General features: G+C 43.3%; 3 protein-coding genes across 16 annotated transcripts in view; 2 read left to right on the top strand and 1 right to left on the bottom strand.

Annotated features, from left to right (window-relative positions):
* The window catches only part of LOC117186604 (cerebellar degeneration-related protein 2-like), a 400431-nt gene that overhangs the window by 122052 nt on the left and 254786 nt on the right, over window positions 1-23593 (top strand). Inside the window, exon 4 of one of the 14 annotated variants that reach the window (XM_033387603.1) lies at window positions 4131-4544. The exons of the other annotated variants lie outside the window; for them this stretch is intronic. Coding sequence (XP_033243494.1) covers window positions 4131-4529 — 399 coding nt within the window. The 3' untranslated portion in view covers window positions 4530-4544. Of the gene's footprint in view, window positions 1-4130; window positions 4545-23593 lie in introns of those variants that run through there. 14 annotated transcript variants of the gene reach the window in all.
* LOC117186605 lies at window positions 562-1258 on the bottom strand. Its single transcript, XM_033387609.1, has one exon. The coding sequence runs from the start codon at window positions 1176-1178 to the stop codon at window positions 636-638; it is 543 nt and encodes a 180-aa protein (XP_033243500.1). The 5' UTR covers window positions 1179-1258; the 3' UTR covers window positions 562-635.
* On the top strand, window positions 11736-12316 carry LOC117186608 (60S ribosomal protein L38). The gene has a single exon (XM_033387610.1). It carries the CDS (start codon window positions 11815-11817, stop codon window positions 12025-12027), a length of 213 nt encoding a protein of 70 aa, XP_033243501.1. The 5' UTR covers window positions 11736-11814; the 3' UTR covers window positions 12028-12316.

The following is a 23593-nucleotide window of genomic DNA, read 5'->3' on the forward strand; positions in this document are numbered from 1 at the left end:
CATTTGAAAATACGGGTCCATGTTATAATAAACAATTAAATCCCAGGATGAGGCGACTATTTCAACGTCCCCTATCGGGTCCAAGCAATGTTTGCATTTGATACTTGGCAATATTACACAAGCACTAACAATGCTGCCATTAGTCCTAGCTTGGACATTTAAGGACTGCTACGAGTACTTCTGGTCTCTTTTGGAGTCATTCCTGAGTCTTGCTCTTCTGACTCAATTCCAGCCAATGGAGAAATTTTACTTATACCTATGTTTTTCCAACATATCTTGATGTTTTATAGTTACTTTTCTGAGTCTATTGTGCCTATCCTTATGAAATTATTCTATTTTTCCCAAGGGCCATCTAACTGGGGAACAGGTTTCATCTTTTATTAATACAATCTGTCTGCCAGGTCAAGCAGCTTAAATATTGTAAATTATTGCCAGTGGTGCGGCCCAAAGGAAATGCATTTTATTGTTGTCATATCCAACGCCCACTGTAAAGATCATTTGTTACCGCATATGCATATTTATTTGTATTTATACACTAAATAAAATAATAAGTCGGTTAAGTGATTTTGCATGGGTTACTTAGTACCAATATAAATTGATACACACACAATCTATTACTTATCTTTCATGAAAAATCAGGGTATTTGGAAAGGAACTACAACCGCTTCTTTGTGGTCGATCTGTATTTGACTAACACCGATGAGGGCTTTCTCAATAAACAATTTCATCTGAAGTGTATCCTTAGCATAAATTGGTTTTGTTATATAAAACTGATGACTGGGAACATCTTTCAACAGGCCTTTCCTTGTTATGTTGGGATGCTGAACATTGTTCCACAGTTCATGCAAGCGCTGCGAATAAGTCTTTATTATGTCGGTGTACTCCTGATGTTCCAGGCTATGGCAATCCATAGCGCCCACATTGATCATGTTTATTGCTGTATTCTGTACAAGTCTAGATAGTGCCGTTTGGTCATCTTTTTTGGGAAGTGAGTGGGAATAATCGTTACTTAAGCCATCGGAATTGCTTCTTCTAAGGGCTGGACTATGGTTGACGGGATCTACGAGTAGGTGTGTTCTTTCGTTTGGTTCAATGTTCTGAGCACCAACGTCCTCGGCGCAATGCAAGCAACTGCACACCGAAGCAATGTAGTTCCAAACAGAATGAACATATTCCATATTACACGTGCGTTTTATTATTATTTTTATTATTCAACATTCATTCAACAGTTTAATTATTGTAAAATTTAGTGATGTGAAACTATCGATGGTTTCCTTGCGTGCTGCAAATGGCCCGGCAATTTGGCCCATCAGCCCTTGCATTTTCAGTCTTGAGCTAATCGTCGCAGCTATTAGATTAACATATGTACATAGGCGATAAGTTGGTTTACATTTGCAAATAAATTGTGAATTATATACAACCTCTCGACTTTCATTAAATTAAAAATTGCAACAGTTATTAAAAACGCTTAATAGCTTAACATTTGGTGATTGTGCAATAAAAAATCCATCAGTGCAATCACAAACTAATATAGCATTCAAAGGTCTAAACTAATTGCCATCTCAACCAGTGTCATCGACCACATAAGTTATCCATACATGTACCAATGAGATACCAATGGCCCGTACCATTGGCAGTGCAATCACAAACTAATATAGCATTCAAAGGTCTAAACTAATTGCCATCTCAACCAGTGTCATCGACCACATAAGTTATCCATACATATACCAATAAGATACCAATGGCCCGTACCATTGGCATGCACGATTCCTGCTCGAGTCAAGGCATACGTACTAAAACCACCCCCAAACAAATACCACCTCTCCCCCCGCGGGATCACCGTTAGGGATCACATCGTCTCAGGTCCTTCTGGATGCGCTTAATGAGACGGTACACGTATATATAATTATCCTCCGATGCTGTCATAAAGCTTATCAGCGACTCTGCTGGGAGGATATTCTTCGTCCATGCTGCATATTTCTTAAAGCCGTAGAAGGCATGCTCCGGGTCTTCAACTGCGGTTGGACACGTAGGGCAGTATGGGCTGGTGTCGTGCTTATACTTATACAATAGCCCACATGCGCAGTTAGGAACTGCGTTATGTGATAGTCCACACTGCCTCTGCCCCTTCCGATCCACTCTGATTCCACCGTTCCTGCCATGTTTCGATGGAGGCCTTTCGCTCTGATTGCGGATAGCCACGATTCCGCCAATGCTTCCCTGTGCCGTACTCTTTACATATACTATACTATACTATATATCATACCCGCTAGAACTAGTGCTGCATCCTCGGACACAGTCCTGTACCCCGAGATGACCTTCAACGCGGCTAGCCTGTATGGAGCAGCTAGCTTTCTTCGCAGGCTCTTGTTGTTTGTGACCGCAGCCGCCCAAACTGCCGCTGCGTAGAGAAGGATGGAGCGTAGTGTCACGCTTGCCATCAGTCTTCGGCATCCAGGCTTTGGTCCACTTACATTTGGAAGTATGCGGGAAAGGGCTTCTTGCATCCTCGCTGCCTTCTGGCTAGCATACTCCACGTGCGAGCGGAAGGTTAGGCGGCTGGCCAACATCACTCCAAAATACTTGATACAGTCTTGCGACTTTATCAGGTCGGCTTCTACTCGCACTGTGGCGTACTCCGTTTGCTTCCTGCCCGAAAGTTACCGAAAGGTAACTGAAGATCATCCTCAGAAGGTAGACCGGTACCCCGATTCAATACAGCGCCGCCTCGATCCTTGACCAGCTGGCCGAGTTGAATGCGTTTCGGATGTCCAGCGTCACGATGGCGCAGTGCTCCTTGGTGCCCCAACACTTTTCACTTCTATGGCCTTCGCTGCGATGTCAACCACCGCCATGATGGCGTCCACGGTCGAGAGGGATTTCCAGAATCCATATTGCGCTTTTGATAGTGCTTCTGTTTCCTCTACAAATTCTAGAAGCCTATAGTACAGCACTCTTTCAAGCAGCTTGCCCACCGTGTTCAACAGGCAGATTGGTCAGTACGCCGATGGATCGTCTGCTGGCTTGGTGCCTTTAAGCAGCAGAATTAGACGCTGCATCTTCCATCGTTTCGTGAATGTTCCCTCCCTGAGGCAACTGTTGAAAGTCCTTCTGCGGGTGCCTGGGGAACAGCGCTGCCACGATCCTATGCAGCAGTTGCTGGCACGTCGGGGTAGGAGCGCTTATTCCTCGGATCCTTTTGGTGACTACTTTATAAGCAGTACCTCAGGGGTGTACCATTGCTTCGTCGCAGATGTGGCGGAATCAGTCGCTCTTACCTCTTGATCGCCACTTTTAGCCCATTTTTTGCCGAGCGAAATTCCTCTTGCCTGGTTTCGAAGGCGCAGCGGCCTCGCTCTTTGGGCACGCCGTCGCGCTCGGAGACAAACCCTTCTAAGCTCGCATATTTCCTACGTCCACCAGTAGCAAGTTCTTCGTCGTATAGATGGCTTCCTCCTTGGCATTGGTCGCATGCGTCGGCTATCCTCGGCGTCAGTTCCCGTGCGCCTTCGTCCGCTGAGCTCCACTCGTCTTGCCTGAAGGAATCCGAGAAAGCTGCGACGTCCAATAGACTATCCTTCCACTTTGGCCCCGTTGTTTTTGGCTTCTTGGGCACTCAAAGTGTATCGCCTGGTAGGCGCTAAAGCTGAACTCCTCACCCACTCTCCAGGTGAAATGTCTGCATAGCGAACTGCTTAGGAAGGTCAGATCTATTATTGAGGATGGGGTGTCTTTTTTGAAGCTTAAGTCAACGGAATTATGCGAGAAAATGAAAAGGTTAGTTACCGCTTGGCGGAATGAGTTGTCGGACTGTGACTACTACATGCTCGTGGTAAAGCAAGAGCAAGTCGAGAAGTTGATCGGCAAATTTGAGATGTTTCACGGCGAGCTTGAGGAATTGGATCGAAGCGAAATTCACAGTGGTTTGTGCGACATTTTTGAGTCACTTGCCAGCTCGCTGAAGGCGGCGATTATGAGGGAAATGGCGAAGAGTAGCGGCCGCATGCCGTTTCATTCTACCTTGGCTGGAGGTTGAGTTTGCCGGCTCGCCTAAAAATTCAGATGGCAATTATGTTGTGGCATTAGTTTTGTTGGAAAACAGATTCAATAATCGGCGATTGGTCTTTCAGGCACTCATCAATGAGCTCATGGCGCTCCAGGCTGTGGAACCTGGGTCAGTGGTCATGCTTCGGGAGCTTTCAGACAAGTTCAATTCACATATGCGCGCGCTCCAGGGCCTGGGCACCACTGAGCAGATCGCAGGATGTATTGTCGTGCAGCGATGCAGATCATTGGAGACGATGGACTTTTCTATGGCAAGCTATGCGTCGAGCGGTCAGGTGGGCAGAAGTAGAAAGCATAATAATTCTAGGTCCACATTGGTTACAACGAACCAAACCGTAGCACGCTGCGCGTTGTGCAACGATAGTGCTCACGAGGTCCAGTACTGTCAGAAATTTAAAGCGCTGTCCCCCACAAATCGCCATAAAGAAGCCAAGCGGCTTTCCCTGTGTATAAATTTTCTATGAACAGGGCATCGATTAACTCAGTGCACCTCGAGCAACTGTCGTACCTGCCGGGGTAGGCACCATACCCTCCTGCATTTCGGTAGCCCTGAAGATACTTCAGCCCAAAGAAAATCAGCGCCGTATACTCAATCTCAGTCTGCGCTGTCTGAATCTACGCCGGCTGAGCAACCACTGAGCCCACTACTTCAGCGTCTGCACTTATTGCCCAAGATCTCAGTAATGATGTTGTTTTACTTGCAACGGCTACGGTCTTCGTCAAAAATCGTTCCGGAGTTTTAGTTGCCAGCCGAGCGTTGCTGAATTCCGGCTCCCAGTTGCATCTAATAACTTCTCGTTTCGCGAATCAGCTTCAGCTTCGAAAAATGAAATCATCGACTAGTTTCGTTACGGATGGATTTTCGGTCAACGTTAGCCTGCACTCTCGCTCATCGGATTACTCAACTCTCACCACTGCTATTGTAGCCTCTAGCATAACCGATCGACAGCCAAGCTTTGGAATTGACACTCAAAACTGGAACATTCCATCAAACATACCATCCGGAGTTTCATAGGCCGCAGCGCGTCGATCTGTTAATTGGCGCAAGTCTGTTTTACGAACTCCTTTGTGTTGGTCAGGTCAAACTAGTGTCAGGATTGCCTTCAATTCAAAAAACGCGTTTGGGATGGGTCGTGTCTGGAGGTTGTTCTCGTTTAAAAGGTTCCTCTTTGATGGTCTCTCGCCCTCGGGCCGTAGCTGCTGAGGATAATAGTCCAGAGGATCGGCTTGAGGTGCTTCTTCAGAGGTTCTGGGAGGTAGAAAATTGCATCGAACCAATAGTAAAGTCTACCAAAGAAGAGCTAGATTGTGAAGAACACTTTGTCCAGCATTTCCGTCGATTACATAAAGGCGATTATTGTGTTCGTCTACCAGCTAAATATAATTTGGATCTCCTGGGAGAATCTTACAATCAAGCGCATTGTGGATTCCTGACCCTTGGGAGAAAGTTACATCGTCGCCCTGATGTTTCATAAAGGAATACCTTGATTTCGGCCATATGTTTCAGGTTCCTGGCCAGTCAATCAGCAACTGTCGTTATTTTTTGCCTCACCATTGCGTCAGGAAGGAAGATAGTTCTACGACCAAGCTTCGAGTCGTTTTTGATGGATCCGCTTCAACTTCATCTGGATATTCCCTGAACGACGTTTTGATGGCCGGTCCCGTAATCCAACCAGAACTGTTTCACATTATTGCTCGACTTCGGTCATACGCCGTTGCGATTACGGGAGATATCTGTAAGATGTATCGATGTGTAACAGTCTCGACCGAGGATAGCAACTTGCAGGGTATTCTGTGGAGAAACTCCAGGGAAGAAGACTTGCCTGTGTTTCAATTGGACACCGTTACTTATGGGACGAAGCCCATAGGAGGCATCCTATTTATCTGTGAGAGCGATGCATCAGTTGGCAATGGACGAGCAGATGGCGTTTCCAGTTGGAGCTGAAATCCTTCGCCGTGACTTCTACGTGGATGACTTGATATCTGGAGCCAGCTCTCAGGAAGAGGCTGTCCGAATTCGGGAGCAAACTGCTGGAATTTTGTCTAGAGTCAGTTTAGATTGAGGAAATGGTGTTCGAACTTGCCTGCTGTGCTGGATGGAGTTCCGGAAGAGGACAAGGAAATATTTTTGAAGTTCGACGATGGCAGCCATGTGACTACAACTTTAGGACTTGCTTGGGATCCGGTTTCTGATCAACTGTTATTTTCGTTCTCGTCCCCACAATCTTCTTTTCATTCCTGCAGGCACTCTGTTTTGTCATCCATAGCGCGATTCTACGATCCTATCGGACTAGCTGGTCTCGTAATTACTAAATCCAAAATCTTTCTCCAGCGTTTGTGCCAAGAGAAGTTGTTCTGGGATGAAAGCCTTTCAGTCGCACTGAACACCGAGTGGCAGGAAATATGCACCAGTTTTGGTCAGATTCGTCGACTTGAATTTCCTCAGCTTGTACTCCTTCCACACTCTACGCTGGATATTCACGGATTTTGCGATGCTAGCATCGAGGCTTATGGTGCATGCATTTATGTCGTGTCAAAGAGTCACTTACTTTGTGCCAAATCTCGTGTGGCTCGTGTGGAGCTTTGTGGAGCAGAGTTGCTGGCTAGGCTCATATCTGAGATAGCTGGAATGAATGTCTTCAAGAGAAGGTGTTACTGTTGGTGTGATTCTGCCGTTGCGCTCTCTTGGATTCGGGACGAGCCGTCAAGATTTAATATATTTGTTGCAAATAGAGTGGCAACGATTCAGGATATGACCGAAAAAATGGAATGGCGTTATGTGCCCACAGCTTTAAACCCAGCCGACATTCTGTCTCGAGGGGCTCATCCGACTGAGCTGAATGAGTCACCTCTTTGGGCTCATGGTCCTCCATTTCTTTGCGGCTCCTCAGATAACTGGCCACCCACCTCGCTACCTGATAAGCCAGCCCTTAAACTTAGCCGGAAGGGTCTTCTGGTTAAATCGCCTTACATGGTTATTGTTGCTGATTCCAAGTATGCGAATTCATTTGCTTCCTTGCAACGCGTTTTCGGATACATTCACAAGTTTTGCAACCGAATTCGGCGCCCTGGACTCACTGTCTCCGACATTGACCATGGAACCCAGGTATTGCTGCAACTAGTCCAGCGTACCCAGCTATGGGAGGACATGAAGTCACTGCGGGCAAGGGGAGAAGTCTCCTCATCGAGCTCAATTGCATCGTTGCCGGCGTTCATGGATCAGTTTGGACTTTGCAGGGTAGATGGTCGACTGAAAAACTCTTCGTTGGATTTTGATGGCCGTCATCCAATCATCTTGCCCAGCAGCCATCCACTGACTCTTGCAATAATCTCCCATTTTCATGAGCGGAATCTGCACGCTGGTCCTCGAGCTTTGCTTGGACTAATTCGATCCCAATATTGGCCTATTGGGGGGAGGAAGACGGTAAACACGGCAGTAAGCAAGTGCGTAAGATGCTTTCGACTGAAGCCCAGGGTATTGGAGCATATTATGGCGGATCTTCCAAAGGAGCGGCTCGATGGTTCTCATGCCTTTGAGATCACAGGCGTGGACTTCTGTGGGCCGTTTTTCTACAAACCGGAGGCACGCAACAAGGCTCCAATCAAGTGCTACGTCTGCGTCTTCATTTGTTTCGCTACCAAGGCTGTTCATCTGGAGCTTATAAAAGACTTATCCACAGTTGCTTTTCTACATGGACTAAAGCGCTTCATATGTACCAGACGAAAGCCGCGGCAAATTTGGTCAGACAACGCAACCAATTTTGTCGGCGCTAAGAATGAGCTGATGGAGTTAAAGCGCCTTATATCTCAATCTCTCGTACTCAGCTTAGCAGCGGCCCCGAGCAGCACTAACGCTCTCGGGCTATCCTACTCTCTCGCTCGCGTCTAAGCTTGCTGCATAGGGCCCGGCAATTTGGCCCGTCAGCCATTGCATTTTCAGTCTTGAGCTAATCTTCGCAGCTATTAGATTAACATCCTCGCATCAATCGTTCGCCCAATTACCCCCATAAGTACATACGCGATAAGTCGGTTTACATATGCAAATGAATTGTGAATTATATACAACTTCTCGACTTTCATTAAATTCAAAATTGAAACAGTTATTAAAAACGCTTAATAGCTTAAAAGTTACCATACAGAAATGTATAGATTCTTTGTACATATAGAAACTTTCCTTAATTGCTTCCGTTATGTTTTCTACTCTAGCGCTCATACTTCTAAAGTTCAAATTTATTTCCTCGGCAGTTCTTTTAAGAATATTTACCGTTGACTCTACCTACTACCGATGTTTGTTTTGTAATTAAATCATCTAGGTTATGTTTGTTTTCTAATACGTTTTTCATATTTCCTTCCAACGTTTTCTTGTCTTCGGCGTCCATTATCCCAACAATATCTGATAAAGTGAGCCCATTCCTCCAGGTCTTCAATTTGTCTTTTCGTGTTATCTAAGACATTATTGCATTGATCTTCAAAAGTATAAAGTTTACCACACACCACTCTCATTTTCCCAATCAATTCTTTCCCCTTATTTATCATTTGGAAATACGGGTCCATGTTATAATAAACAATTAAATCCCAGGATGAGGCGACTATTTCAACGTCCCCCATCGGGTCCAAATATATCGAAGTGGAACTGATCAATTTTTCAATTGACCACTTCGCCTTTCCTCTGGCAGAAATGTTTGCATTTGATACTTGGCAACATAACACAAGCACTAACAATGCTGCTTGGACATGTCTACTACTACAGGTCTACTACGAGTACTTCTGGTCTCTTTTGGAGTCATTCCTGAGTCTTGCTCTTCTGACTCAATTCCAGCTAATGGACAAATTTTAGTTATAGGTCGTTTTATCAACCCATCTTGATGTTGTATCTATTTCTTCTATGTTTCGTAAGAGCCATCTAGCTGGGTGACGGTTTCATCTTTTATTAATACAATCTGTCCTTTTTTAATATTCTGCATTCCTATTTTCCATTTATTTCTTTATTGTAGTGTGTGCAAATAATCTTCTTTCCATTTAATCCAAAATTCTCTTTTCATTTTCTGAATTAATCTCCACCTTTTAAGATTCCCGATTTTTATACCCGATACTCAAAATGAGTATTGGGGTATATTAGATTTGTGGTAAAAGTGGATGTGTGTAACGTCCAGAAGGAATCGTTTCCGACCCCATAAAGTATATATATTCTTGATCAGCATCAATAGCCGAGTCGATTGAGCCCTGTCTGTCTGTCCGTCCGTCCGTCTGTCCGTCTGTCCGTCCCCTTCAGCGCCTAGTGCTCAAAGACTATAAGAGCTAGAGCAACGATGTTTTGGACCCAGACTTCTGTGATATGTCACTGCTACAAAAATATTTCAAAACTTCGCCCCGCCCACTTCCGCCCCCACAAAGGTCGAAAATCTGTGGCATCCACAATTTTAAAGATATGAGAAAACCAAAAACGCAGAATCGTAGAGAATGACCATATCTTTTAGACTGCAGAATTTGAATAAAATCGTATAATTATTATAGCCAGCATCCAGAAAACAATTTCATTTTTTCTCGCCCTGTCTCTCTCTAACACACACGTAGTATAGCCGGCTTTGCTTAGAGTAAAACATTAGCGCCTAGATCTCAGAGACTATAAAAGGTAGAGCAACCAAATTTGGTATCCATACTCCTAATATATCGGACCGAGACGAGTTTGTTTCAAAATTTCGCCACACCCACTTCCGCCCCAGCAATGGACGAAAATCTGGGAATATTCACAAATCTCAGAGACAATTAACGCTAGAGCAACCAAATTTGGTATCCGCACTCCTGTTAGATCTCACTATAAAACGTATATCTCAAAATTTCGCCCCACCCCCTTCCGCCCACACAAAGGACGAAAATCGGTTGCATCCACAATATTGAAGATACGAAAAAACTAAAAACGCAGAATCATAGATAATGACAATATCTATCAGATTCCTGAATCTGGATCAGATCGTTTCAATAGGAACAAATCAATTTGCAGTTGTTACGCAGCGCCCGACGTCACGCTCAGACTGATTTTCTGTCTCTCTCGCACGCACTCTTTGTCGTGTCGTTTAATATTAGCGGCGTCTGCCGGAGGAGAGCCATACTGACTTAGTATCGGGTATAACTGTAGAGTTGCGGTGTCCGCAGCAACTCACAACGTTCCCTCTCGTTTCCTCTGAAATTGTCTCAATCGGGCCAAATATTGGTCTTCCAATAATAAAATGTCCTGGTGTTAATACATCCAAATCGTCAATATCATTTGTAGCTGTATACAAAAGGCGTGAACTTAGCACCGCTTCAATTTGACATAATACAGTTGCAATTTCCAACCAAAGTTGGCTCCATTATCGGAAAAGGTTTTTGCACATTTTCGTCTTCTCGAGAAAAAATTTCTAAGTGCAGCTAGAAATGCATCTGAAGTAAGATCGCTGACTACTTCCAAATTAATAGCCTTTATCACCATGCACACGAATACGGCAATATATCCCTTATAGGATTTCTGCCCCCGGTTTTTAGAGCATCGGATATGGTAAGGCCCGGCTAAGTCTACCCCAGTATTTGTAAACGGGTGCGACATTGTAACTCTGTGTTTCGGCAGATTTCCCATAATTTGTTCTGCAGTATTCTGTCGATACCTAGCACCGGTAACACATTTTAAGTTTTTTCTTTAAGCAATTTCTTAGCCCAAATATCCAAAACATTCGCTGGATATAGTTTCGCATCAGATTAATTTCACCGTGCAATGTTTCTTTATGTGCATTCTTAATAATTGAAGACATCAAGTGACACTTATCTAAAATAAAGGGATATTTCCATTTTATTAATTGGGCTTGCTATTTCGGAACTGAATTGGATAGCTTGTTGTTTTTATACTATTAATACTTTGGCGCTCTTAATCTCCTTCAATATCAAAAAAGGAGGAAATTCTTTCTTTTTGGTTTTTATTTAAATAAAACTTAAAACATATACAATGACTCTTTCTAGCTTATGCATACACGAATATTTTTGTTAATAATTCATAAAAAATGTTATTTTTTGCCACCAAATCTTAAAATCTTGTAGCTTACCTGCACTAATGCCCCTTGATGCTACATCTGATGGATTGTCTTCAGTTCTAACATGTCCCCATTTAATTTCTTTCATTTTTCTAACTTCCTAATTACTCTTGCTGTAGGGTGCTGTAGCTGTACCGTACGTAACGGTTGTGAGCTTATACTTTTTTAACTTTTCGTTTATCTCTCCAAATTATATGCAAATATTGTTGATCTTCTTTATCAACATTAATTTGCCGGTACATTTTTTCAATGTCCGCAGATATTGCAAGTGGCCATTTACTCCATTTCACCATAATATCGAAAATATCTGTTTGGGCCAGCCGCCGAAGAATGAATTAGGAAGTAAATTTAAGCATTGTAATTGTTATTGTATGAGCAGAGTGAGCCGCCTATGTTTTGCAAGCGTTGACGTTCTGCAGAGCTTCTGCGCTCTCCCGCTAAAGGGGCTCTCTGCCACCGCCACTTCGGAAATTACCTTGCTGTGCCGCCGCCACTTCGGCAATCACTTTTGATCTGCCGCCGTCGTTTATTTCGTTCTATGCTGACCCCTCTTCGCATTGGTTGCATATCGACCTCTCATAAAGTTATCTGGCCCTGGCAAGACAAAGCAATCCCTTTCCTTTTCTGCTTTGGACCGAACAATACGGAATTTTCGAGATTGTAGTTGAAACTGTAGAAATAACGCAACATGCCACGAGAAATAAAAGAAGTTAAAGATTTTCTTAATAAAGCACGTCGTTCAGATGCGCGTGCTGTGAAAATCAAGAAGAATCCTACGAATACTAAATTCAAGATCCGCTGCTCGCGCTTTTTGTACACGCTAGTGGTACAGGATAAGGAAAAAGCGGACAAAATTAAGCAATCTTTGCCCCCAGGATTGCAAGTCAAGGAGGTCAAGTAGTGCTTCGTTCGTATCCGAATCATCACGAGCAGTGCATAAATTCGATTTGTCTGGATTCAAATACTTCCTTAAATAAAATCGATTTTTAAAAATAGCAAACAAAACATGTACAACGATTGAAAAAAAAACAGCAAATATTCCTACGGTGGCACTAGCCCCCACTAGAAGCTAAAAACTAATTTTATTAATGAAGCTCCTAACAGTGTCATTAGTTTTCGATCTTTAAGAACATGAAACTGGTTTGCTTTAAATATACAAAGCTCGCACATCATTTTCATAAATTTTAAAACTGAAGGGAATCATTTTCAATATCAATGATATAACAATGAATTAAACGCACGTGTAACTGTGCCTTTGAGAATAATCACCAGAGAATAATCGGCTTCAGCTCAGCCACAAAAATCAAATAGATATTATAAAGTTTAACCAAGGTATCTTTTTATTTTGGAAATTAATAGGTGCCAAAAAAAGCTTGGCATCTCAAACATTGGTGACCCCGACGTGATTTAAAAGCATTGCTTAATCGCGTTCAGTTTAAAACACATTAATTGTACAATATTTTGTTGTTGGGTAGTTTAACTACCAAAAAATACATTTGGTGCACGTCAAAAAACAGTTTTAAGTGCAAATTTCAGTGAGAGTGCTGCTGGAATATTTACATATATATGTACATACATATGCCGGTACTTTAAGCGTCGAATCTCTCATTCTCTGCGCAGCTGCAGCCGCGGTTCTTGACTTTTCGTGTCTTCCATTCTCGCTCTCGCGTCTATACATCGTCGCTTAAGCGGTATTTAATTTTCCGTTGCTATGTGGAATTGCACAACGTTTAATATAGACAAAGATCCGAATACAGGCACGGGCGTAAATATTGTGATGGCTGATACCAGGCTGAGCCTTTATAAGCGTAAAGTGCAGTCAATATATGATCGATTGCACAGGCTCTCGATCAAAACGAGATTGGGAGTGAGCTGCGCGAAAGCTTCGATTCTCTGTTCATATCATTGAAAGCTGAGTTTCTGGCTTCTGTTGAATTAAGCCAGTCACACGCCGCTGCCCATTCTACGACTCTGCCAAACCATTCCGGACATAGTACCATCATAGTACCATCATGGCTCACAAGCAGCGACTTCCCGAGCTAAAGGTGCCTAAGTTTTCTGGTGGATACGTCGAGTTTTCGGATTTTATGGCCATGTTCAAATCGGTGATTGAAGCGGAAGCGGATCACAGTGACATCGAGAAGTGCCAGCACCTTCGCTCTTGCCACGCTGATGAGGCTTTGGATTCGGTTCGATCGTTGGAGCTCTCCAGTGCCAATTATCGTGCGGCACTGGATATACTTAATAAACGTTTTAATACAAAAGACTCAAGAGGGTAGATTCGCCATCTGCTAAAAGGCTTTGGGAGTTTTCGAATGCAGTCAATTTACACATGCGAGCGTTGCAGACATTGGGAACTGCTGAGGAGATCTCAGGATGCATGGTCATCAACATCCTGCTGCAGAAGTTCGATTCGAAGACGCAAACCAAGTGGGAGGAGCACACATCATCAGATGCTACACCTACAGCTGAGGAATTCTACGATTTCTTGCATCAACGCTGCCAGAAAATGGAGCGTTTGGAATACGCTACAGCGACACACGCTAGTAGCGATCAGGTGGGAAAAAACCATTTCTATACGCATGTTAAAAAAACGTTTGTAGCTTCCAACTCTTCCGCCGACCCGTCTGTCTGTATGCGTCTTTTGCTACTCAGCGGGAAATCTTTCACCGTTGCTGCGCCACAAAGAAGTGATGAAGCTTTCCCCATGCTTCAATTGCCTAAAAACGGGGCACCGGACCCGCGCATGCAATAGTGGAAAATGTCGAGTATGCGGCGGTAGTTTGCTGCACTTCGATACTATTCTGCCCACAACACAAAGCTGCCCAGGTATTACTCCTCCCGATCTGGTTGTTCAACCAGAAGCTCTTTCCGTTGCTCAAAATTCTGTAAGCAGCTCGCCTCTTGCTGCCCAAGGTCTTCACTCTGATGTTGTGCTTCTGGCTACAGCCGTGGTTCTCGTTAAGAATCTGTCTGGCGTTTTAGTTCCTTGTCATGCCATCTTAGATTTAGGATCGCAGCTGCATCTCGTCACATCCAGGTTCGCCCAGCAGCTTCAGCTTATGAGAAATCAATCGTCTGCACTTGTGTCTGGGCTGGGCGATACCAGCGTTTTTACTGAGGGATCCACTAAAAGCATTTGTATGTATTCTCGCACCTCTGCTTACACTACTACGCTTACAGCTCTCATCGCCCCCACGATTACCGATTCTCAACCAAGTATGACAGTAAATGTATCTGATTGGAGTATTCCATCTAACATTCAGCTCGCCGATCCTGCATTTTTCAATCCTCAACGGGTTGATCTCCTCATTGTTTTGAGCGTTTTTCATGATCTCCTCTGCGTAGGGCAAATCAAACTCATCGATGGCAGAAAACCCGGCTTGGGTGGATCGTATCTGGCGGTGGACAGAAGGTATCAAGCTCGGCGCTTTTGGCCACGCACAATTGTCCAGATTCGATAGCTGAGATGGAAGCAAGGTTGGATAAAACTCTTTGTATATTTTGGGAAGTCGAGAATTGTGTGGAGGCTGGTTTGAATACCAAAGAAGAAGACGATTGTGAAGCACATTTCGTAAGCCACCTTTCACGGTTGCCATCCGGGGAGTATACAGTACGTCTGCCGCTAAAGAACAATAATGATCGCTTAGGAAAATGTTGTGCTCAGGCTTATCGACGGTTCAGCAGTCTGGAGCGTAAACTGGAGCGTAATCCTACACTCAAGGAGCGGTATTCCGCCTTTATGAGGGAGTACATTAAGTTGCATCATATGCACCAAGTCAATCCTGATTCTCGTAGCCTCTGCAAATATTTCTTGCCTCATCACTGTGTCCTAAAGAAGGACAGTACGACGACAAAACTCCGTGTCGTTTTCGACGGATCCGCAGCTACATCACAGTTGATATATTCTCTAACTGGTGTGATGATGACAAACCCTGTTATTTAGCCTGCATTGTTTAATGTTTAATGTTTAGAGTTCAACTTTGGACAGTTAAACTGTGTAAAAATAGGAATGTACAAATCATAAAATTATCTGCTACTGGAAAGTACGGTAACACAATACAAGGCCGAAAAAAGTTAACTTAAATTATTCATTAAAGAAGATTATACTTTGGAAGCGCAAGTATCAAAGGAAAAAAGATGGAAAAATTTATTGTAGTCGCGGTAAAGGCTACGGAAAGATTCATGGTCAGAGTAGTTTGAAGGACAGAGAGGAAAGTAATGGCTAGTCGGGAGGGATGGGACAGCAATGCTGATAAGGCTAATGAGGGCCGAAGATTCAACCTCGCCTAGGAGAAGTTTGTGGAGAAAGAGAATTCCATGACAAGTTCTACGGCTTTCAAGAGAGTGCCAGTTAATGAGGCGCAGCCGACTCTCATAAGAAGGAAGATGTCGAGAGGGGTCCCAATTTAGTCCGCGCAGGGAAAAGATAAGGAATTGTTTTTGAACGGACTTAAGCATATCTTGATATTTTTAGTAATGGGGAGACCAGATACAGGAACCATATTCCAAGATAGGCAGTACAAGAGACACGTAGAGTAGTTTAGTGGTATAGGGGTCAGAAAATTCCTTCGACCATCTTTTGATAAAGCCAAGGACTCCTCTGGCTTTATTCGAAATAGCGGATATATGAGAATTAAAACATAAGTTAGGTACGAAGATAATGCCTAAGTCATTAACTTTGTACAGGCGTTCAAAGGAAATGTTATTAATTGTGAAGTCAAAAAGGTAAGGCTTGTTGCGGTGGAAGGTCATGACGTTACATTTGGAAATGCTTAGAGGAAGAGCGTTAATAATACACCAAATGTTGAGAGCGTCAAAATCCGATTGAAGAAATAACGGGGACACCAGGTCGCTGTAGGAAAAACATAGCTTGACATCATCAGAATACATCAGAATACATTATTGTTATGAGCTTCGACAGAAAAAGTTGGGATGTTATGCCAGAGCGGACAGCAATCAGGGCACCTCCACCACGATCCGATCTATAAATGTTCAATTTTTTAATAAGGATCTCGGAACCAGAGATTGAGGAATGAAGCCAGGTTTCGGAGAAAGCGATAATGTCGGCATCAAAAGTTGCACTATCAGTATGTAACTTGTTGAGCTTGCTGCCCAAACCACGAACGTTCTGATAGGAAATCTTTAACGCACTAGGAGAATCTAGTTTTTTGCTACAGAGGATGTGGCAGACGGAGATGGAGTAGGAAGAATACCAACTCGATGCTCAGGGCTAGTGGGACGATTTGTAAAGAGGTGAAAAATCGTGTGCACCGGCCAGAGGGGTCAAGCAAACTATTTACATGCTTATCCGGGACGAGAATTTTAAAGGAGGAGATGTTTCGCGTGACTTTGAAGTTAAATTTGGTAATTGCAAGGCCCGCAGAACTATCTATGTGGAGCTTCGACAATATGAAGTTCTGAACCATGACCTCCGTAGCCGATTCCATTAGTCAAGAGACGAAAATAGGTTTTAGAGGAGCAACCGCAGTAAGAACAGATAGAGGGGTCACAGAATTATTTGTTGAGATAATACCGCCGTCGTAGTCGGTGCAATGGAACCATTAGAACAAAGGTCCGTGGCATCAAAATTTATTAGTGATGGTGATCGAGATTGGGGTGCAGGTGATCCCAGGACTGGAAGAGAAACGACCGCATTAGAATTTGGCAAATAATTGTTAACCTTCTTTCGCTTTGGCGACTCAGTCAAAATTTTAAGGTTTTTGAAATAAGACTCCATCGCAAGAAACTTATCCTGTAGCATTTTGAATCCAGAGTTGAGCGCAGCGAATTCATTATGAGTCTGTCTCATAAAAACCCGCATGTCGTTCTCAATAGCTCTGCAGTCCCAACAGGTCCAGTTGAGACCGCAGCGAGTCTTTATGAGGTCGACTACGCCTCCTCCAATTTGGCCAAAGTCGGCGCAAACAGTGTGTGCCATGTTATCACACAAGGAACAGAAGGTGAATGTTTGCCGTGTGGCAGCCGAGCGACAACGCTTAGCACAACAAATACTCATATTGAAACGATGGTAAAAAGAAATATGAGAAAGGTGGGATTAATCGAGGAAAATGCTTGAACGATGACCTTGAGTCGAAACTAATACTGATCAAGTAGCACAAACAATAACGCAGATCAATACAACAACAACTACGAACACACGGCCGTCGCAAAATCACAAACACAAAACGAACACGAAAAACACAAAGCGTCGGACGCGGAGAGGGTGGCGGCAGACGCGATACGACTGTGCTAGTATTTATGCAGAGAAGATTAAAATGTAGGTAAGAATAGAGAGCGGGTCAGATAGAGTACACCGACATACATATGTCAACAACAATGCAGCGGTGACTAAGAATGACGGGGTAGGAAAGAAAGCACAAATTGGAATAAAAAATTGGGAATAACTACACGAAAACACGAGCACTGGTTATGCACATGTAGCAAACAATCAGTAACAAACACAATAAACGTTTTAGAATGCAATTACTCTCCTTAAATCACCGAAAAAAATAATTGTTAGGCGGAGCGAAGTAAAGATGCGACCATCAGCAACGATAAATATCGATAGATCGACATAGCCAAAACTCTCGGCCTAGCGTGGGACCCTGCTTCGGATCAGCTGTTTTTTGCCTGGTCCGCACTGAACACAAACTCAAAGCCCTCAAAGCGGTCGGTTTTATCTACGATTGCGCGTTTCTACGACCCTCTTGGATTGATAAATCCAGTCATTGTCAGGTGCAAAATCTTTCCTCAGCAGCTTTGCAGAGAAAATTTGGATTGGGATGAAAGCCTACCCTCAGCTTTGCATTCAACTTGGATGGACTTGAGAAACAGTTTGGCAAGCATTTCTCGGATCTCAATTTCTCGCTACGTTCTTCGTTTTAGTGCAGCTACAGAAGTGCACGGATTCTGTGATGCCAGCTTAGAATCATATACGCGCTTGCGTATATGTCGTGTCCATGCACACGTTTATGTCGTTTATGTATATGTCGTTTACAGGTCGGTTTTATTGCTGGTCGGATTCGAGAACAGCAATATCTTGGATAAGGGACGAGCCAGCCAAATTTCAAGTTTTCGTGGCAAGTCGAGTGGCATCAATTCAGGAGCTCACGGCAGCCATGGAATGGCGCTATGTTCCCACATCTTTAAATCCTGCTGATATTCTCTCGAAAGGCTCGCTTCCCAGCCATCTTATCCAGTCAGAGCTATGGTTTCCATTACTTTTGCGCTGATAAGATATGTTCACGAAAGGAACCTCCATGCCGGACCTCGCGCCCTGCTATCCAAAATTCGTCTGGAATATTGGCCCATTGGAGTTATTAAAGCAGTGACAAGGGTCGTCAGCAAGTGTGTGTGATGCTTCAGGCCTAGGCAGCGCATGGTTGAACACATCATGGGAGACCTACCTAAGGAACGTTTGGAAGGATCTCGAGCTTTTGAAGTCACTGGAGTAGATTACTGTGGACCTTTTTTCTACCGATCAGAAATCCGCACGAGGCCTCCGATCAAGTGCTGCATTAGCGTATTCATCTGCTTCACTTCTAAGGCTATACACATGGAGCTCGTTAAGGATTTCACCACCGCATCGTTTCTAGGCGCCCTAAAGCGTTTTACTTCCACTCGAGGAAGGGCAAGTCAAATTTGGTCAGACAATGCGACAAACTTCGTTAGGGACAAGAACGAGCTTCTGGAGCTAAAGAAGCTTTGTCTGAGCGAACCGCATAGGAGGTCCATGAATCCTGCTTGGCTGGCTCGATCGATTGGCAGCCGTGAAAACCGCAAAATATCACCTGTACCGCTCAGTTGGACCATCTGTGCTTAGCTTCGACGAGCTGCGCACCCTGATCTGTCAGATCACGGCAATTGTTAACTCTCGCCCTTTACTCTCGCTTTCAGAAAATCCTGATGGTTTAGATGTTTTGACTCCTGCTCATCTGCTTCTAGGCGGCCCCCATGAGCAAATTCTCGAGCCTGACTTAACGAAACTGAACTACAATCGTCTGGATGGCTGGCAGCGGGTCACCCATCTACAACAAATATTTTGGAGGCGTTGGTGCGAAGAGTATCTCACTCTTTTGCAAGAGCGCGCGAAATGGCGTACCTCCGCGCAAAACATCTGTAAAAACGATCTCGTCCTGGTGAAGGACGAAAATGCGTTGACCACTGGCTAGAGTGGTCGATGTCGTTATGGGCAAGGACGGAGTGTGTCGCGTCGCTGACTTGAAGACTTCCTCAGGAAACATCAGGAGGGCCGTCACTCGGCTATGTTTGCTGCCATGCTGACAATTTTTTTGTATTTTACCATATTGCACTACTTTTTTCAACGGTTTCCACTCTTTATCCTGCGACGTGTAAAGAGAAGTGTACCGTTGTTCTAAAAATTCCATTACATCTGGCAATGGTTGGATCTTTTTTGTCCTTTTTATATGACTTTCATATAATTGCAAGTCGTCTTTGTTGAATTTTTTCAACATTATGTGCGCGAAAATCACTTTAACTTCTTCTGTTAATTGTGACTGTAATTTGATTAAATGTATTGACTCATTTATAGAATCAGAAAAGCATTTATTCAGCCAGGCTCCGTTTTTCATATTCCCAAAATCCCAACGGAGCCTACCTGAATATGTTTCGCTGAATCGTAATCTAGCGTTGGTAAATCTAGTAAACGATTCAACTGATCAGAACAATTTTTTGGTTTTTTTTCATACCGCTTGGTCAGCAATTCCCAAGCGGCATTATAATTCTCCAGCGGCCCAGTTAAAAGGTGAGCTACCATACTCCGTGCCTCACCCTTTATCGCGATTTTCAAATAATTGAATTTTAGAGATGTACTCAGACTATCTCTGTTATGAATTAATCAACGCTGTTTTCCTCAGCTTCAGTTTGCATCCTGACTTCTAGGTTGCTTAACATGCTTTGCATATCAAATTCCAACTCGCCGATCTTGTCGTCGTAGCTGTTGTTTGTTTTATAGTTATGATAACACTCCTAAATTTTTTAGCTCAGTTTTTTTTACTGATGAACTATATTTTTCCCTTTCTCATTCTACACTCTCCCATTTTAGCCTGATCAAACCTCTGCATGGTTTGCTCTAAATACGTCCTAAGGTTTTCCACTATTCTGTCGATTTCCTCAGATACTTTTTCTATGCTATTGTCAATTTTTGGCTCTATGTCTTCCTTCAAAGTTCCAGTCTCCACTGCTTGTAACTTTGATATTTCTACCTTCCTTTTCGTTAGGGTTTCATTATTATACCCGATACTCAAAATGAGTATTGGGGTATATTAGATTTGTGGTGAAAGTGGAAGTGTGTAACGTCCAGAAGGAATCGTTTCCGACCCCATAAAGTATATATATTCTTGATCTGCATCAATAGCCGAGTCGATTGAGCCCTGTCTGTCTGTCCGTCTGTCCGTCCGTCCGTCTGTCCGTCTATCCGTCTGTCCGTCCCCTTCAGCGCCTAGTGCTCAAAGACTATAAGAGCTAGAGCAACGATGTTTTGGATCCAGACTTCTGTGATATGTCACTGCTACAAAAATATTTCAAAACTTCGCCCCGCCCACTTCCGTCCCCACAAAGGACGAAAATCTGTGGCATCCACATTTTTAAAGATACGATAAAACCAAAAACGCAGAATCGTAGAAGATGACTATATCTTCTAGAGTGCAAAATCTGAACCAGATCGTATAATGATTATAGCCAGAATCAAGAAAGCAATTTCATTCTTTCTCGCTCTGTCTCTCTCTAACACACAGGTTTCATGGTCGGTTTTGCCAATTGCAAAATATGAGTTCAAGGATCTCAGAACCTATAAGAGCCAGAGCAACCAAATTTGGTATCCACACTCCTGTGATATCGGACCTTGACCGTTTCGTGTCCAAATTTCGGCATACCCCCTTCCGCCCCCGCAAAGGACGAAAATCTGGGGCATCCACAAATCTCAGAGACTATTAAGGCTAGAGTAACCAAATTTGGTATCCGCACTTCTGTTAGATCTCACTATAAAACGTATATCTCAGAATTTGTATGTCCTCTAAATTTTTAATCATTTTTTCGTACTGCTGTCTCTTATAGTAGTCATGATCGACTACTTCCTATGTTAACAGTGCAGAATTATTGCCTGTAACTTTCTTGGACGTTGACATGCAATGACTGCATCCTGCAAGAGGCGATGCAATTACTGCACCGTCAAGTGGCCCGTCGGAAACCAGAAGAAGGCTATTGTGAGCATCCAGGAAAGATAGCTGTTATAGATGATATAGATGCCGTGTTATAGATGATAGACTAATATTCGAGGAAATTTAGCACTAAACTTACTAAGAGAATTAGGCATGCATTCAAAATACAAATACCACTACAATTACTAATTACTAGAAAGGTGTGTAAGGATTAGTAATTTAATAAGAGGAAGATAATTAGTGGTGGATATAATATGGTAGAGGTTCATGCAAGGAATAATTCGATCTACAAAGTGGAAGGAACAACGGTATAAAATTTCTAGTGTGTCTAATGTGAATCGTGAAGTTTATGCGGCTCAACAGATCAGGGCTGTCTATGTCACCCCTGATCAAGTTGTGCACAAAAATCACACCAAGCATTTTTCTACGGTTAACTAAGGATGGGAGGTTTAATAATAGCAGTCTACTAGAGTAAGATGGGAGTCTCACACCCGCATCCCAGTTAAGGCCCCGCAGAGCAAAGAGTAAAAAGTTTTTCTGTACTGATTCTGTACGGTCTGGTGTACTTTGTACTGAGGGCACCATACACAGGAGCCGTATTCTAAGATCGGACGAACAAGCGAGGTATAGAGAGTCTTTGTCAAATTCCTTTGACCACCTCTTTATAAACTCAAGCACGCCCATGGCCTTATTTACCATGGTAGAAATGTGTTCAGAAAACTTAAACTTGGGGTCTAACATAACACCAAGATCATCCACCAGGGTAATTCTCTCAAGAGAACCACCACATAGGGTATATGGAGCCAACAAGGGGCTAGAACGATGAAATGTCATAACTTTGAATTTCGAGGCATTAAGGTGTAACAAGTTTGCACAACACCATGACTGAAAGTTATTGAGATCGGATTGCAAGCGAGAATGAAACGAAATTTCCTTATACTGGACACAGAGTTTAACATCATCCGCATACATAAGTACTCGAGAGTATGTTAATACCGAAGTCAAGTCTTTAATAAAGAGTGTGAAGGTTAAGGCGCCTAGACGGCTGCCCTGTGGTACCCCCGAAGAAACCTTTACTGGTGAAGAGAGGGAGTTTTTGAAGAGGACTCTTTGAGACCTGGAACAAAGATAGCTAGAAATCCATCTCAGGAGGTTGGGCGGAAACCCTAATAGGTAAAGTTTATGCGCTAAAAGGGAATGGTTTACAGAGTCGACTGCTTTAATAAAGTCGGTTTAAATATCATCGGTCTGTAAGTTACCTTGAAAGCCTTTAATAATGAAACAGGTAAACTCTAACAAGTTCGTGGTGGTTGATCACCGCCTTATAAATCCATGCTGAGTTGGAGATATAAGTGACTTGCAGAGATGTTGCAAGTGCGGAGTTAATACCTTCCCAAACATTTTGGGAATAGCGGATAACTTTGCTATACCTCTATAATTTTTTGCTCTAGACCTTTTTATGAAGAGGAATTATAAAAGATTCCTTCCAGATGGGGGGGAAGCAAGAAGAATCAATGGACAGGGTGAATAGTCGAAGATCATGAAGTAAAGAACATTCATTTATCAATGGACTGAAAATGCCGTACGACCTCGGTAAACCGTATGGGTACGGATGACCAGAAGAGCTTTCCTCAGAATAGGTGGTTAGGTAAAAATTGGGCAAAAAGATCGGCATCTGCCTGATCATTATTTGCCGACGTATTACGAAATGATAGCGATGATGGGTGTGCGGACGTTTTACGCTTACTGTTTACGAAGCTGTAAAACTGTTTAGGGTCCTGAGAAAAACGTATCTTGCATCGAGATAGGTAGTTCTTATAGCATTGTGCATTAAGAACTGAAAAGTTTGACCGAGCTATTACATAGCGAGAGTGAGAAGTAGGAGAACCAACTTCCTGAAATTTTTTATAAAGTCTTGATTTTAAGTTTTTTAGACTGGATAACTCTTTGGTAAACCAAGGGGGTTTTCCAGATCTAATCGGACAAGAAAGCGGGACACAAGAATCAAAAAATGTGCCAAGAGCATTGTAAAAAATCTGCCTTTTATGACATCAGTGCACAAGTGCAAAGCGGACCAATCAAAATCCCTAATGAGGTTATTAAGCTTCACAAACTCGGCTTTACGAAAGCAGGCGAAGCACGTTCAGGTGGCCTACTCGAGCGATCCAATACAGTTGGTCCTATATCTAGCGACACTTTGAAAGTAGGATGGTAGGCGCCTTCAGGTATAGTGAGCGGAAGGGCTCGGGTTAACAACACTAAGGTCGGATCCGATACAAAGCACAG

This window comes from Drosophila miranda, chromosome XR (assembly GCF_003369915.1).
Source record: "Drosophila miranda strain MSH22 chromosome XR, D.miranda_PacBio2.1, whole genome shotgun sequence".
Lineage (NCBI taxonomy): Eukaryota > Metazoa > Arthropoda > Insecta > Diptera > Drosophilidae > Drosophila > Drosophila miranda.

Excerpts from the sequence above, each read along its gene's own strand:
- LOC117186605 (XM_033387609.1), bottom strand. The coding sequence starts at position 1,178 with ATGGAATATGTTCATTCTGTTTGGAACTACATTGCTTCGGTGTGCAGT.
- LOC117186608 (XM_033387610.1), top strand. The coding sequence starts at position 11,815 with ATGCCACGAGAAATAAAAGAAGTTAAAGATTTTCTTAATAAAGCACGT.